Here is a 17,500-nt window from a genome sequence, read left to right on the forward strand (position 1 = left end):
GCATTTCGCTACACCAGCAATAACATCTGCTAAATATGTGTATGTGACCAATAACATTTGATTTGATTTGTTTTAAAGAGGATTTAAAGTATCAAATAATATAAATATAGGATTAGCAGATTGCATTCTTCCAATCACAATCATGATTCCAAACAATAAGCCAATCACAATCAAAAGAGACATTCTCAGACATGCCCACTGCAGCAGTTGCTTCGCTGGGAGTGACAGTTTGTCTTTGGTAACTGAAACCTCAAAAAACATTTTTTAGATATTTTAATAATATAATATAATGTTGTATTCTTAATCTCAAAATGGCTACTGCTGCATACTAAAACTAGATACAACACTGAAACAACAGGTCAGAGAAAAAAACAACATTCATGTTACCCAATAATCTATTAACAGAGACAATCATCTTGTACCAGTGGAGGCTGGTGGAAGGAGCTATAGGAGGACGGGCTCATTGTAATGGCTGGAATGAAATAAATTGAATGGTATTAAACACATGAACCACATGGAAAGCACATGTTTGACTCCGCTCCACTAATTCCATTCCAGCCGTTACAATGAGCCCATCCTCCTATTGCTTCTCTCACCTGCCTCCACTGTCCTGTACAATAGCCAGTCTGGTGGCTGGTATTTATTTATTTTTTTTAGACAGTGGTCGACTTCCAATAATTTCTCCCAGGTGCAGGATACATAAAGTCTCCTAGCCCTGGACTGAAGCCTCTGTCCTGGGTATATGAGTAGGACAGCGACTCGCCAGTCTGGTGCTCTAGCCTACCCACAAGACGTTGTGTGTCTCCATAGACCTGCTCTGCTGCCAATCAAGGCTGCCATTGGTGGCCTCGGCACGTCCGTCAGTGAGCTTGACCAATCCAAAAGTCTTGCAGGAATCGCGGCCCAGTCCGATGGTCACGGCCAACCCATCACCCTCCATTGATTCGCCCTCTCCTTCCCGCTCCGAGATGGCAGTCATGGGGCTGCTGGGTAGTCGGCTGCGGGCAGCGAAACGCCGGCTGGCTGAGCAAGGGGGAGTGGGGGAGCGGGGGGGTCGCCACCCCCAAAGAGAGGGGGAGGAGGGGTATGTGGGGGAGGACAGGGAGGAGAGAGGGAGCGTGCCCTCAGTGAGTGCCCACTCTGCCCTCCTCCTGTGTCTGTGAGTGTACTGGGGCTGGGGTAGGTGTAGCGTCATTAGCTGGACAGTGTGTGTTTGTGCAAAGGGCTGAGGGGTGTGAGTGTGTGACTCCACTCCAAGCTGCAGGTGTATGTCTGACAGGGGATGGCTCTGTGAGCTCTGGCTTGGTGAGCTCCGTGAGCTCTGACTCTGTGAGCTCTGTGAGTGCTGGCTCTGTGAGCTCTGGCTCTGTGAGCTCTGGCTCTGTGAGCGCTGGCTCTGTGAGCGCTGGCTCTGTGAGCTATGTGAGCGCTGGCTCTGTGAGCGCAGGCTCTGTGAGCTCTGTGATCGCTGACTATGTGATCGCTGGCTCTGTGAGCTCTGGCTCTGTGAGCTCTGGCTATGTGGTGTCGCCATCATGTGTTTGGGGGCAGTACTGCGGAGTCTCTCGGCTGCAGACATGCGAGCTGCAGGGTCGCAGCGACTTCCCTTCCTCAGGAGCAGAGCCTTGAAGCTGTCACTGCTGCTGCTGACCCCTAACCCATGACCTCTCACCTTACTGGATCCTAACACCTCAAGAGGTTGCAGAAGGTCGGGGCTAGGGCCTGGAGGGGTCACTGGAGGAGAGGAGGAGAAAGAAGAGGAGGAGGAGAGGGGGAAGACACGGCATCGGTCTTCCTCAGAGTTCCTGCGCCCAAGAACTTTCCTCTTAGACCTGAAAGAGGGGAGGAGAGAGAGAGAGAGAGAGAGAGAGAGAGATAGGGAGGATGGGAGAGAAGTTAACATTAAATTACTGATTATAGTCCCACTACCAACGAATCAGTGAAGCACCGAACCAGTGAACCACCAAACCAGTGAACCACCAAACCAGTGAACCACCAAACCAGTGAACCATCAAACCATGCTATTGACAGGATGCATTTGACACGTCATGCATGTAGTACAATAGAAGGTTCTATACCTATTAATACACTAGAAGGTTCTATACCTAATACACTAGAATGTTCTATACCTATTAATACACTAGAATGTTCTATACCTATTAGTAAACTAGAACATTCTATATCTATTAATACACTAGAGCGTTCTATACCTATTAGTACACTAGAATGTTCTATACCTATTAGTACACTAGAACTTTCTATACCTATTAATACACTAGAATGTTCTATACCTATTAATACACTAGAACGTTCTATACCTACTAATACACTAGAACGTTCTATACCTATTAATTCACTAGAACTTTCTATTCCTATTAATACACTAGAATGTTCTATACCTATTAATACACTAGAACTTTCTATACCTATTAATTCAATGATCTTGATTTATAGGAGTGGAAGAAAAAAGCCTTCCTGTTTATTGATAAGCAAACCTAAATCGGCGTTAATGACGAGCTCAATAAGAAAAATTTGCCGCAGAAGCCTCCCATATGGCTGCGCACATTTGGCCCAGCGTCGTCTGGGTTTGGCCTGTGTAGGCCGTTATTGTAAATAAGAATTTGTTCTTAACTGACTTGCCTAGTTAAATAAAATAATATATAGTAATAATTAAAAAGTCTAAATGTGCAAGATAAAATCTCAATTTCAGCTACATTTGAAATGTGATACTGACTTGCAAGCAATTTCAGCGTTGTTTCAATTAAGATTTTGGCATTTGACTCCGACTATCCACATGTGACATTGCATGCGCAGTTGCACTGCAACGAACCAGTGAATCACAGAACCAATGAACCACCGAACCAGTGAGTCACTAAACTCAACAGACACAAACACTAAACCCACTATAATGTGTCACAGGGTAATGGTTTACATAGGTACTAGCTATGACATCATGTTTCACCACAGAGGGACTAGCTATGACATCATGTTTCACTACAGAGGGACTAGTTATGACATCATGTTTCACTACAGAGGGACTAGCTATACTATGGGATGACCCACCCCTAACTACACCCTCCAACTGATCAGTGTTACCTGCTGTCAACACCACGCCCACACACCTGGGTGGTCAAACGCGTGTGCCTTCCCAGAATGCACTGCTACAGAGAGATGCAGATGCAGGGAAAGGTGTGTTATAGCTGCGTAAGAACCCAAAAGTATTAAGACCCCTTGACTTTTTCCACATTTTGTTTCGTTACAGCCTTATTCCAAAAGAAAAATCCTCATCTATCTACACACAATACCCCATAATGACAAAGCGAAAACAGGTTTTTAGAAATGTTTGCAAATGTATAAAACATGTCAAACTGAAATATCACATAAGTATTCAGACCCTTTACTTTGTTGAAACACCTTTGGCAGCGATTACAACCTCGAGTCTTCTTGGGTATGACGCTACAAGCTTGGCACACCTGTATTTGGGGTTTCTCAGATTCTTCTCTGCAGATCCTCTCAAGCTCTGTCAGGTTCGATGGGGAGCATCGCTGCTCAGCTATTTTCAGGTCTCTCCAGAGAAGTTCTATCCGGTTCAAGTCCGGGGCCTGGCTGGGCCACTCAAGAACATTCAGAGACTTGTCCCGAAGCCACTCCTGCGTTGTCTTGGCTGTGTTCTTAGGGTAGTTGTCCTGTTGGAAGGTGAACCTTCACCCCAGTCTGAGGTCCTGAGTGCTCTGGAGCAGGTTTTCACCAAGGATCTGTCTGTACTTTACTCCGTTCATCTTTCCCTCGATCCTGACTAGTCTCCCAGTCCCTGCCGCTGAAAAACATCTCCACAACATGATGCTGCCACCACCATGCTTCACTGTAGGGATGGTGCCATGTTTGGCATTCAGGCCAAATAGTTCAATCTTGGCTTCATCAGACCAGAGAATCTTGTTTCTCATCGTCTGAGAGTCCTTTAGGTACCTTTTGGCAAACTCCAAGTGGGCTGTCATGTGCCATTTACTGAGGAGTGGCTTCCGTTTGGCCACTCTAGCATAAAGGCCTGGTTGGTGGAGTGCTGCAGAGATGGTTGTCCTTCTGGAAGGTTCTCCCATCTCCACAGAGGAACTCTGGAGCTCTGTTAGCGTGCCTATTGTGTCCTTGGTCACCTGCCTGACCAAGGCCCTTCTTCCCCGATTGCTCAGTTTGGCCAGCTCTAGGAAGTGTCTTGGTGGTTCCAAACTTCTTAATTCTTCCAGAATGATCGAGGCCACTGTGTTCTTGGGGACATTCAATGCTGCAGAAATGTGTTGGTACCTTTCCTCAGATCTATGCCTCGACACAATTCTGTCTCTGAGCTCTACGGACAATTACTTCGACCTCATGGCTTGGTTTTTGCTCTGACATAAACTGTCAACTGTGAGACCTTATATAGACAGGTTTGTGCCTTTCCTAATCATGTCCAATCAATTGAATTTACCACAGGTGGACTCCAATCAAGTTGTAGAAACATCTCAAGGATGATCAATGGAAACAGGATGCACCTGATCTCAATTTTGAGTCTTATAGCAAAGGATCTGATTACTTATTTAAATTAGGTATTTCTGTTTTCTTTTCTTTTATACATTTAAAAACCAGTTTTTGCTTTGTCATTATGGGGTATTATGTGTAGATTGAGGAGGACAATTTTTTTAAATCCATTTTAGAATAAGGCTGTAACGTAACAAAATGGGGTCTGAATACTTTCCAAATGCTCTGTATATATATATATATAGAGAGAGAGAGAGAGAGAGAGAGAGAGAGAGAGAGAGAGAGAGAGAGAGAGAGAGAGAGAGAGAGAGAGAGAGAGAGAGAGAGCATTTGGAAAGTATTCAAAAAAAGTCTTAATGTTTGTTTTTGTTTTTTATATATATATATATATATATATATATAAAACAGAAGCAAACATTAAGAATTTTTTTGTATAAAACAAATAATATCTAAAAATGGATCTCCAGGACCAGGTTTCAGATATGTGGATATATGAGATGTGTACCATAGTGTGTCTGAAGAACATACAGTACAGGAGTACATGTGTCATTACGTGTTATCACCACATACCTGTGTATGGCAGCAAACAGGTCTTCAGTAGTCCGTGGTGGTGCTGGTGTCACCATCTTCTCCGCTGAACAAATATCAAACACCTCACCTGAGAGGGAGGGAGAACGTGACAGAGAGAGAGAGAGAGAGAGATTGTAGAGACCTGTGCAGAAACCATACTGCAAACCATACATACAGCTGATAGGCTGGAGAGACTGAAGCAGCCACTGGCCGAGACAGTGACAACTCCAAACCATACTCCAAGCTGATAGGATGTTGCCGGCGCCGACAGAGATGGCCACCTCGCTTCGCGTTCCTAGGATACTATGCAGTATTTTGTTTTTTTTATGTGTTATTTCTTACATTGTTACCCCAGGAAATCTTAAGTCTTATTACATACAGTCGGGAAGAACTATTGGATATAAGAGCAACGTCAACTCACCAACATTACGACCAGGAATACGACTTTCCCTAAGCGGATCCTCTGTTTGGCCTACCACCCAGACAGAAATAAGCATCTCTCTGATAAGAAGAAGGGCGGAGGTGTATGCCTTATGATTAACGAGACGTGGTGTGATCATAACAACATACAGGAACTCAAGTCCTTGTAGGGTCATTGTAGTATGGTCAGGGCGTGGCAGGGGGTGTTGTTTTTGTGTGTTTTGGGGTTTGTTTATTTAGAGGGGATTTGTTCTAGTTTTCATTTTCTATGTTCGTTTTCATTGTGTGGCCGAGTATGGTTTCCAATCAGAGGCAGGTGTCTTTCGTTGTCTCTGATTGGAAGCCATACTTAGGCAGCCCTTTTTTCCTTTGGGTTTGTGGGTGGTTGTTTTCTGTATAGCCGTGTGCCTTACGGAACTGTTTCGTCATTTGTTTATTTTGTTTGCGTGTTCTCTCTAAATAAAGAAGGAAGATGAGCGCTATACACGCTGCGCCTTGGTCTGTTCCTTACGACGCCTATGACAGAACCACCCACCGAAAGAAGACCAAGCAGCGGGGTAAGGAGCAGGAGAAGTATTTGGAGTCGTGGACGTGGGAGGAGATTTTGTACGGGAAAGGACCCTGGAGGCAGGCTGGGAAGTATCGTCGACTGAAAGAGGAACTGGAGGCAGCGAAGGCTATACAGAAAACACTACTATGAGCTACTATGAGGCGCTGTATAAGCCAAGAGGCAAGTGCGAGAGGCACCCCCCCCAAAATTTGGGGGGGGCACACGGGAAGTTGGGCAGAGTCAGGGTAGAGTCCTGAGCCAACTCTCCGTGCTTACCGTGGGGGTGACAAGGAGAGCACGGTATCGCCCACACGCACGCACAGTCCGGTGCGGTCAGTACGGGCTCCGCAGCGTTGCTGGGCGAGAGTTGGCCGGCAGCCAGGGAGAAATGCGCCGGCGCAGCGCATCTGGCCGCCAGTGCATCTCCTCGGTCCAGCTTACCCTGCGCCTGCTCTACGCACGGCAGCCCTCACTCTCCAGCACAGCCCAGTTCGCCCTGTGCCAGCGCTCTGCCCGTGCCGGGCTACAGTGACCATTCAGCCAGGACGGGGTGTGCCAGCCCTGAGCTCCAGACCGCCGGTGCGCCTCCATGGCCCAGTGTGCCCCGTGCCTGCGCTGCGCACCCAGTCTCCTGTAAGTCTCCCCAGTCCGGGGAGACCGGTCCCAGCTCCACGCAGGAGGCCTCCAGTGACGCTCCTCAGCCCGGAGCCTCCAGCGACGCTCCTCAGCCCGGAGCCTCCAGCTACGCTCCCCAGTCAGGAGCCTCCAGCGACGCTCCTCAGCCCGGAGCCTCCAGCGACGCTCCCCAGTCAGGAGCCTCCAGCGACGCCTCTCAGCCCAGGGCCTCCAGCGACGCCTCTCAGCCCAGGGCCTCTAGCTATGCCGCGCAGTCCGGGGCCTCCAGCGACGGTCTGCAGCCAAGAGCCTTCAGTGGTGGTCTGCAGCCAAGGGCCTTCAGCAGAGGTCTGCAGCCCAGAGTCTTCTGAACAGGAGCTACGCCCAGAGCCAGAGCCACCTCCGTAGTGGGAGGATTGGGAGGGGGGGGTGTAGCACAGGAATCGTCGTTGACGGTGGCCACCCTCCCTTCCCTCCCTTTAGGATTGGGGTTGTTTTTGTGGGGTTTTTTGTTTTGAGGTGCAGTCGGGGTCTGCACCTTTGGGGGGGGGGGGGTACTGACCAGTAAAGGGGTCATTTGTCATTGTAGTATGGTCAGGGCGTGGCAGGGGGTGTTGTTTTTGTGTGTTTTGGGGATGGTTTATTTAAAGGGGATTTGTTCTAGTTTTCATTTTCTATGTTCGTTTTCATTGTGTGGCCGAGTATGGTTTCCAATCAAAGGCAGGTTTCTTTCGTTGTCTCTGATTGGAAGCCATACTTAGGCAGCCCTTTATTCCTTTGGGTTTGTGGGTGGTTGTTTTCTGTATAGCCTGTGTGCCTTACGGAACTGTTTCGTCGTTTGTTTATTTTGTTTGCATGTTCTCTCTAAATAAAGAAGGAAGATGAGCACTTGGTCTGTCCCTTACGACGCCTATGACAGTTCACCTGACTTACAATTCCTCACAATCAAATGCCGACTGGTATTATCTACCAAGAGAATTCTCTTCTATCATAATCACAGTCATGTATATCCCCCCAAGCAGACACATCGACGGCCCTGAAAGAACTTCATTGGACTCTATGTAAACTGGAAACCGCATATCCTGAGGCTGCATTTATTGTAGCTGGGGATTTTAAGAAAGCTAATCTGAAAACAAGGCTCCCCAAATTCTATCAGCATATCGATTGTGCTACCAGGGCTGGCAAAACCCTAGACCACTGTTATTCTAACTTCCGCGACGCATATAAGGCCCTCCCCCGCCCTCCCTTCGGAAAAGCTGACCACGACTCCATTTTGTTGCTCCCAGCCTATAGACAGAAACTAAAACAGGAAGCTCCCGCCCTCAGGTCTGTTCAACGCTGGTCCGACCAATCGGATTCCACGCTTCAAGATTGCTTCAATCACGTGGACTGGGATATGTTCCGCAATGCGGCGAACAACAACATTGACGAATACGCTGATTTGGTGTGCGAGTTTATTAACAAGTGCATCGGTGATGTTGTACCCACAGCGTCTATTATAACATTCCCCAACCAGAAACAGTTGATTGATGGCAGCATTCGCGGAAAACTGAACGCGCGAACCACTGCTTTTAATCAGGGCAAGGTGACCGGAAACATGACCGAATACAAACAGTGTAGCTATTCCCTCCGCAAGGCAATCAAACAAACTAAGCGTCAGTACAGAGAAAAAGTGGAGTCGCAATTCAACGGCTCAGACACGAGAGGTATGTGGCAGGGTCTACAGTCAATCACGGACTACAAAAGAAAAACAAACCCCGTCGCGGATCACGATGCCTTGCTCCCAGACAGACTAAAAAACTTTTTTGCTCGCTTTGAGGACAATACAGTGCCACTGACACGGCCCGCTACCAAAACCTGCGGGCTCTCCTTCAATGTAGCCAACGTGAGTAAAGCATTTAAACGTGTTAACCCTCGCAAGGCTGCAGGCCCAGATGGCATCCCCGGCCGCATCCTCAGAGCATGCGCAGACCAGCTGGCTGGTGTGTTTACAGACATATTCAATCAACCCTTATCCCAGTCTGCTGTCCCCACATGCTTCAAGAGGGCCACCATTGTTCCTGTTCCCAAGAAAGCTAAGGTAACTGAGCTAAATGACTACCGCCCTGTAGCACCCACTTCCGTCATCATGAAGTGCTTTGAGAGACTAGTCAAGGACCATATCACCTCCACCCTACCTTACACCCTAGACCCACTCCAATTTGCTTACCGCCCCAATAGGTCCACAGACGACGCAATCGCCTGCACACTGCCCTAACCCATCTGGACAAGAGGAATACATATGTAAGAATGCTGTTCATCGATTACAGCTCAGCATTTAACACCATAGTACCCTCCAAACTCGTCATTAAGCTCGAGACCCTGGGTCTCGACCCCGCCCTGTGCAACTGGGTCATGGACTTTCTGACGGGCCGCCCCCAGGTGGTGTGGGTAGGTAACAACATCTCCACCCCGCTGATCCTCAACACTGGGGCCCCACAAGGGTGCGTTCTCAGCCCTCTCCTGTACTCCCTGTTTACCCATGACTGCGTGGCCATGCACGCCTCCAACTCAATCATCAAGTTTTCAGATGACACTACAGTGGTAGGCTTGATTACCAACAACGACGAGACGGTCTACAGGGGAGGGCCCTCGGAGTGTGGTGTCAGGAAAATAACCTCACACTCAATGTCAACAAAACAAAGGAGATGATTGTGGATTTCAGGAAACAGCAGAGGGAGCAGCCCCCTATCTACATTGACGGGACAGTAGTGGAGAAGGTGGAAAGTTTTAAGTTCCTGGGCGTACACATCACGGACAAACTGAAATGGTCCACCCACACAGACAGCGTGGTGAAGAAGGCGCAGCAGCGCCTCTTCAACCTCAGGAGTCTGAAGAAATTCGGCTTGTCACCAAAAACACTCACAAACTTTTACAGATGCACAATCGAGAGCATCATGTCGGGCTGTATCACCGCCTGGTACGGCAGCTGCTCTGCCCATAACCGGAAGGCTCTCCAGAGGGTAGTGAGCTCTGCACAACGCATCACCGGGTGTAAACTACCTGCCCTCCAGGACACCTACACCACCCAATGTCACAGGAAGGCCAAAAAGATCATCAAGGACAACAACCACCCAAGCCACTGCCTGTTCACCTCGCTATCATCCAGAAGGCGAGGTCAGTACAAGTGCATCAAAGCTGGGACCGAGAGACTGATAAACAGCTTCTATCACAAGGCCATCAGACTGTTAAACAGCCATCACTAACATTGACTGGCTGCTACCAACATACTGACTCAACTCCAGCCACTTTATAATGGAAAAATTGATGCAATAAATGCATCACTAGCCACTTTAAACAATGCCACTTTATATAATGTTTACATACCCTACATTACTCATCTCATATGTACATACTGTACGCTATACCATCTACTGCATCTTGCCATCTTGATGTAATTAAATGTATCACTAGCCACTTTAAACAATGCCACTTCATATAATGTTTTCATACCCTACATTACTCATCTCATATGTATATACTATACTCTATACCATCTACTGCATCTTGCCATCTTGATGTAATGTATCAGACAGAGCGAGAGAGACAGTGAGAGAGAGACAGAAAAAGAGAGAGAGAGAGAGAGAGAGAGAGAGAGAGAGACAGAGAGAGAGCTCCATAACTCACCATTGTCTTCTCTGGAGGTCAGGGACCCTGTGGAGCTGCAGGCCTCATCTGTGTCCAGGCTGCACCTCTCCTCCCTCTTCCCCCACTCCTTCCTCTCCTCCCACTCCATCCTCTCTTCCCCCAGTTCCCCCTCGTCCTCCTGGATGAACAGATCTGGCAGGAGTAGTGCCTCTTTCAGGCTGTCAGTAGACAGAGGACTGCTCAGAGAGTCTCTCCTCTCTTCCAGAGAGAAGCTTTCAAAATCATTGCTGTCCTCCTCCTCCATCACTCCCCTCCGTCTGTCTTCCTCTTCACTGTCCTCCTCTCTTCTCCCCAGCTTCTGCCAATTTTCTCTCTCCTCCTTCTCTTCTTCCTCCTGCATCACCCAAATTTCCTCTGGTTCTGATCTCCCCAGCTCTGTGTATGGCACTGGTACACTCTGTGGCTGTCTGGGAGCTGCTTCTCTCTCGGTGTCTGCCGCTCTCTCTGCCTCTGTGTCTGCCTCTTTCTCTGTGTCTGTCTCTCTCTCTGTCTCTGCCTCTGCCTCTGCCTCTTTCTCTGTGTCTGTCTCACTCTCTGTCTCGTCCTCTCTCTCTGTCTCTGTCTTCATCTCCAGTGGACAGGACTCCTGCTGTGGCTCTGGTACACAGGGTTCTGAAGGACAGGGGCTTGGTGGTAACTCTGGTACACAGGGTTCTGAAGGACAGGGGCTTGGTGGTAACTCTGTTACACAGGGTTCTGAAGGACAGGGGCTTGGTGGTAACTCTGGTACACAGGGTTCTGAAGGATAGGGGCTTGGTGGTAACTCTGGTACACAGGGTTCTGAAGGACAGGGGCTTGGTGGTAACTCTGTTACACAGGGTTCTGAAGGACAGGGGCTTGGTGGTAACTCTGGTAGACAGGGTTCTAAAGGACAGGGCCTTGGTGGTAACTCTGGTACACAGGGTTCTAAAGGACAGGGGCTTGGTGGTAACTCTGGTACACAGGGTTCTAAAGGACAGGGGCTTGGTGGTAACTCTGGTACACAGGGTTCTAAAGGACAGGGGCTTGGTGGTAACTCTGGTACACAGGGTTCTGAAGGACAGGGGCTTGGCGGTAACTCTGGTACACAGTACTGTGACTGGTAGAACTTCAGGAAGAGGTATGCTGTCTCTGGTTGAGACTCTGTCTGGGGCTTGGTTGTCCTCTGTATGGGTGGTTGAGACTCTGTCTGGGTCTGTGTCTCTGGCTGGGTCTGTATCTCTGGCCGGTACATGTTTATCCCCAGTAAGGGGGGTGTCTCTGGGACGGAGGGCTGTGGAGGTGTACCTATCAATACGGGTGGAGGTGGTGGTGGGGGTGTGTCTGTCTGGTGTGTCCTCAGCAAGGGTGGGGGCATGATCTTGGGCTTCTTCAGGGCACAGGGAAGCTTCTGTCTGTGGGGGGAGGAGGAGGAGGGGGTAGCAGGGGAGTGTGTGGGTGTGTATGCCCACACTGAGTACTCTGGTTGGCCGTTGGTGAGGCAGGGTGTGGTCTCCTGTCGTGGCGTAGGTTCTCCCTTCTGTAGTGTGTTTTCAGCAGTAGGACTAGAACTTTGAAACACTGCTATCAGGGGCCTAGAGAGAACAACAGCCTTCTTTGGGGTTCTCTCTTCAGCCTCAGTAAGCATGGCATCAATCCTTCCCACACTCTCTAACACAGTGCTGGTTAGTGTGGCATCCATGCCCTTCCCTCGCTCCTGGGTGCTGGTTAGCATTATGTCATTTAGCTTAGCTTCTGTGCTCTTTGCAATATGCTGGGCATCATTGGTTGACTTAGCATTGGTTAGCATAATGCTAGTTAGAGTAGCATCATTGCTGTTTTGGCTATGCTCAACATTAGCTGATGTATGGTTGGTTACCATAATGCTAGTTAGGGTAGCATCGTTGATGTCTTGGCTCTGCTCGACATTAGCTGATGTGTGGTTGGTTACCATAATGCTAGTTAGGGTAGCATCGTTGATGTCTTGGCTCTGCTCAACATTAGCTGATCTATAGTTGGTTAGCATAATGCTAGTTAGGGTAGCATCATTGATGTCTTGGCTCTGCTCGACATTAGATGATGAAGGGTTGTTTAGCCTCTTGGTAGAGCACAGAGTGACTCTCTGAAGGGCTTGGGTTGTTATCAGGGGCCGGGGAGTGTGTCCTGGACACACTCTGGAGAGGGGAAGGAGGAGGGAAGGAGGCAGAGGGGTGTGGGTGTAAGAGGGAGGAGGTGGTGGATGAGCGGGAAGAGGAGGAAGATGAGGAGGGCTGTTGATTGACAGGTTTGAATCCTCTGTGAGCTCAGGGGAAGGAGGAGGAGGGAATCCTAGCAATGAAGTCACCTGGCTGGCAGGTGTAATAGGTGAAAAGAAGGGGTGGGGTTGAGTCTGTCGCACTGCACAGGCATCATACTGTGGGAGGGAAGGGGGAGAAGGTAGAGGAGAGGGAGTGGGGAGGGATGGCTGGGGTAGAGGAGGGGGAGAGGGGAGGGATGGCTGGGGTAGAGGAGGGGGAGAGGGAGAGGGGAGGGATGGCTGGGGTAGAGGAGGGGGAGAGGGGAGGGATGGCTGGGGTAGAGGAGGGGGAGAGGGAGAGGGGAGGGATGGCTGGGGTAGAGGAGGGGGAGAGGGGAGGGATGGCTGGGGTAGAGGAGGGGGAGAGGGGAGGGATGTTTGGGGTAGAGGAGGGGGAGAGGGAGAGGGGAGGGATGGCTGAGGTAGAGGAGGGGGAGAGGGGAGGGATGTTTGGGGTAGAGGAGGGGGAGAGGGAGAGGGGAGGGATGGCTGAGGTAGAGGAGGGGGAGAGGGGAGGGATGGTTGAGGTAGAGGAGGGGGAGAGGGAGAGGGGAGGGATGGCTGAGGTAGAGGAGGGGGAGAGGGGAGGGATGGTTGAGGTAGAGGAGGGGGAGAGGGGAGGGATGATTGGGGTAGAGGAGGGGGAGAGGGGAGGGATGGCTGAGGTAGAGGAGGGGGAGAGGGAGAGGGGAGGGATGGCTGAGGTAGAGGAGGGGGAGAGGGAAGAGCGTGAGAGATGCACAGATCAGGGAGAGGAGAGGGGAGTGATTGTCCTTGAGGGAGGGATGGGTAGGGTGGAGGTAGACAGGGAAGAATGTTGGAGCCGGGCAGGGGAGGAGGAGGGGGGAGAGGAGGATATCTGGAGTCGGAGGAGGTGTAGGAAGAGAGGAAGGAGGTAGAGGAAAAGGAGGAGAAGGGAGAGGAGAGGAGAGAGGACTTTCTCTCTGGGATGGGGGGTCTTGGCCCTCCTCCCCCTGGGCTAGAACGTGTCCTGGGGAGGGAGGAAGAGGAGTTGAGGTAGAGGGAGGAGATGAGGGGTGAGGAGTGTGTTTGGGATGAGGAGGGTGTGAGGGGTGAAGGGGATGTGAGGGGTGAGGAGAGGGTTGGGGTGTTGCACTCGCTGGAGTATCCGCTGGAGGTGGAAGAGGCCAACCGCTGGAGTCTCCCTGCAGTGGCAGACATCTTAGGAGAAGAGGCAGCCATTTTAGGTCCCATAAGCAGGCTCACTCCTCCAGCACTGGCTGAGCGGGGGACAGATGGGTGAGGCTGTTGCTGGCAAGGGCTAGCAGGGTTGTTTTGTTCCTGACCAGGGTTGGGCTGTTGGTGGAAGCTGTGGAAGTGAAGGACATGGTTGATCTGGCTGTCTGTATCAGCACCTGCCCTGCCCCCGCTGCCCACACTGCTACAGCGGGGGACCCATGGGTCCTCGAACACCCCTGGAGAGAGTGGAGGGGAGAGGGGAGTAGGGCTAGAGGTCAGACTCCCCTTCATGGCCAACTCTCCAGGTCCAGCAGTGTCGTTGTTGTAGTTGCAGCGCAGCGTTTTCCCCCGGCCAGGTTTAAACCGTAGTGAGGTGGAGCGCGTGGGGGGAGCAGGTGGCCTCTTTGACTTCCTCAGAGAGATACTGCTTGACAGGTTACGGCTGTTTCCATGGAGACCGCGGTGGTCCCGGTTACCGTGGGGACAGCGGTTGCCGCCAGTAGCATAGTCGGCAGAAACGCCGCCGTGAACGTGGGACTCGGAGCAGAGGGAGCTGCAGTCGGTCTGACAAGAGGTGGAGATGGAGGTGAAAGGATGAAGGGGGGAGGAGCGGCTGGAGGATAAGAGGGGCTCGTAGCTCCAGTCCTCCCCGAGTAAGGTGCTCTGACTCGGGAATCTGCTGCTCTGACCCTCCCCTGACTGGCTCAGGAACTCATGATCCTGGAGAGACAGACAAGACAGGCAGGAGGAGCATTAACATGACCACCACCAGCAGTAGTAGTAGAACAGCCTGACCGTAGAGCAGGAAGCCCTACAGCCTGACCATAGAGCAGGAGGCCCTACAGCCTGACCATAGAGCAGGAGGCCCTACAGCTTGACCATGGAGCAGGAGGCCCTACAGCCTGACCATAGAGCAGGAGGCCCTACAGCCTGACCATGGAGCAGGAGGCCCTACAGCCTGACCATAGAGCAGGAGGCCCTACAGCCTGACCATAGAGCAGGAGGCCCTACAGCCTGACCATGGAGCAGGAGGCCCTACAGCCTGACCATAGAGCAGGAGGCCCTACAGCCTGACCATAGAGCAGGAGGCTATACAGCCTGACCATAGAGCAGGAGGCCCTACAGCCTGACCATAGAGTAGGAGGCCCTACAGCCTGACCATAGAGTAGGAGGCCCTACAGCCTGACCATAGAGCAGGAGGCCCTACAGCCAGACCATAGAGCAGGAGGCCCTACAGCCTGACCATAGAGTAGGAGGCCCTACAGCCTGACCATGGAGCAGGAGGCCCTACAGCCTGACCATAGAGCAGGAGGCCCTACAGCCTGACCATAAAGCAGGAGGCCCTACAGTCTGACCATAGAGCAGGAGGCTCTACAGTCTGACCATAGAGCAGGAGGCCCTACAGCCTGACCATAGAGCAGGAGGCTATACAGCTTGACCATAGAGCAGGAGGCCCTACAGCCTGACTATAGAGCAGGAGGCCCTACAGCCTGACCATAGAGCAGGAGGCCCTACAGCCTGACCATAGAGCAGGAGGCCCTACAGCCTGACCATAGAGCAGGAGGCCCTACAGCCTGACCATGGAGCAGGAGGCCCTACAGCCTGACCATAGAGCAGGAGGCCCTACAGCCTGACCATAGAGCAGGAGGCTATACAGCCTGACCATAGAGCAGGAGGCCCTACAGTCTGACCATAGAGCAGGAGGCTCTACAGTCTGACCATAGAGCAGGAGGCCCTACAGCCTGACCATAGAGCAGGAGGCCCTACAGCCTGACCATAGAGCAGGAGGCCCTACAGCCTGACCATAGAGCAGGAGGCCCTACAGCCTGACCATAGAGCAGGAGGCCCTATAGCCTGACCATGGAGCAGGAGGCCCTACAGCCTGACCATGGAGCAGGAGGCCCTACAGCCTGACCAATAAAAATAACAATAATAACAATAATCTAAATAACAATAACAACAATCTAAATAATAATAATAACAGCAATAACAATAATATAAAGCATAATAATAACAATAACAATAAATAATGATAAAATAATCATAATAATAACACTAACAATAATATGAATCACAATAATAATAACAATATAAATAATAATAACAACAATAACAATAATATAAAGCATAATAATAACAATATCAACAAAAAAAGAATACAATAATATAAATCACAAGAATAACAATAATACAAATAATAATAAAAACAATAACAATAATATTATTATTAATAATAATAATATAAATAATAATAACAATAACAACACTCTAAATAATAATAATAACAATAACAATAATAATAATAATAGTAACACTAACAATGATATAAATCACAATAATAATAACAACAATATAAATAATAATAATAACAACAATGACAATGATATAAATCACAATAATAATAACAACAATATAAATAATAACAACAATGACAATGATATACATAATAATAATAACAAGAATATAAATAATGAGAACATTAATAACAATAACAATAATATAAATAATAATAATAACAACAACAATAATATAAATCATAATAATAACAATAACAACAATAAAAATAATAATACAATAATATAAATCACACTAATAACATTAATACAAATAATAAAAACAATAACAATAATATAAATAATAATAACAATAATCAAAATAATAATAATAACAACAACAACACTATAAATAATAATAATAACAATAACAGCAATATAAATAACAATAATAACAACAATAACAATAATAGAAATCATAATAAGAACAATAACAATAATATAAATAATGATAATAATAATAACAATAATATAAATAATAATAACAATAGCAACAATATAAATAATAATAATATCAACAATAACAATAATCTAAATAATGGTAATATTAATACCAATAATATAAATAATAATAACAATAACAACAATATAAATAATAATAATATCAACAATAACAATAATATAAATAATGATAATATCAATAACAATAATAATAATAATAATATGTACTCACCATAGAACAGGATGCCGTATGGCAGAATGTCCTGTAGGGGGTGCTGAGGCAGCTGCTCTCAGAGCTCAGGGAGGACAGGACGTCCTGACGGGGGAGGCTGTGGAACCCCTCTCCTCCATCTTCACCCCCCAGGGAGACACTGCCCATGGAAGAGGAGGGGGTGAGGCTGAGGTAAGGCGTGATGGAGGGGTTAGGGGTGAGGGTCGGGGTGAGAGAGGCCATCAGAGAAGAGATACCCTGTCCTCTCTGGGCTCGGATCCGGCGCACTGAAGGCTTCATCACTCTCCTCTCCTCCTCCCTTTCCTCCTCTCTTCTCTCCTCCATTCTCATCTTCTCCTCCCTTTCTTCCTCTCTCCTCTCATCCATTCTCCTCTCCTCCTCCCTTTCCTCTTCTCTCCTCTCCTCCACTCTCCTCTCCTCCTCCCTTTCCTCCTCTCTTCTCTCCTCCATTCTCCTCTCTTCTACCCTTTCCTCCTCTCTCCTTTCCTCTTCCAACAGGCCGGCCCCCTGGGTGTGTGAGGGCGTGAGTGATTGGGTGTGTGGGCCTTGTGTGAGAGAACGCTGTAGCAGGGCTGTGTTGACAGTGCCGGTTCGGCCCAGAGTAGAGTACTGACCAGGCAAAACCACTGATCCACCACAACCTGGCTCTTCGTCAGCTTCATATTCTGTAGAGGAGGAGAGGAGAG

At 49.0% G+C, this 17,500-nt stretch overlaps 1 protein-coding gene across 5 annotated transcripts in view; it reads right to left on the minus strand.

Annotated features, from left to right (window-relative positions):
• LOC106611408 (uncharacterized) overlaps positions 1–17,500 on the minus strand; it is a 63,253-nt gene that overhangs the window by 659 nt on the left and 45,094 nt on the right. For 4 of the 5 annotated variants that reach the window (XM_082955805.1, XM_082955802.1, XM_082955803.1 and 1 more), the window contains 4 exons: positions 16,815–17,479; positions 10,334–14,528; positions 5,083–5,170; positions 1–1,832 (listed from right to left, as the gene is read on the minus strand). The exon at positions 1–1,832 is cut by the window's left edge and continues 659 nt beyond it. In XM_082955805.1, coding sequence (XP_082811931.1) covers positions 776–1,832; positions 5,083–5,170; positions 10,334–14,528; positions 16,815–17,479 — 6,005 coding nt within the window. In that variant the 3' untranslated portion in view covers positions 1–775. Of the gene's footprint in view, positions 1,833–3,096; positions 3,162–5,082; positions 5,171–10,333; positions 14,529–16,814; positions 17,480–17,500 lie in introns of all 5 variants that reach the window. The other variant, XM_082955806.1, reaches the window with a different exon arrangement.

The sequence above is a fragment of the Salmo salar genome, chromosome 09 (genome assembly GCF_965601325.2).
Source record: "Salmo salar chromosome 09, fSalSal1, whole genome shotgun sequence".
Classification (NCBI taxonomy): Eukaryota; Metazoa; Chordata; class Actinopteri; order Salmoniformes; family Salmonidae; genus Salmo; species Salmo salar.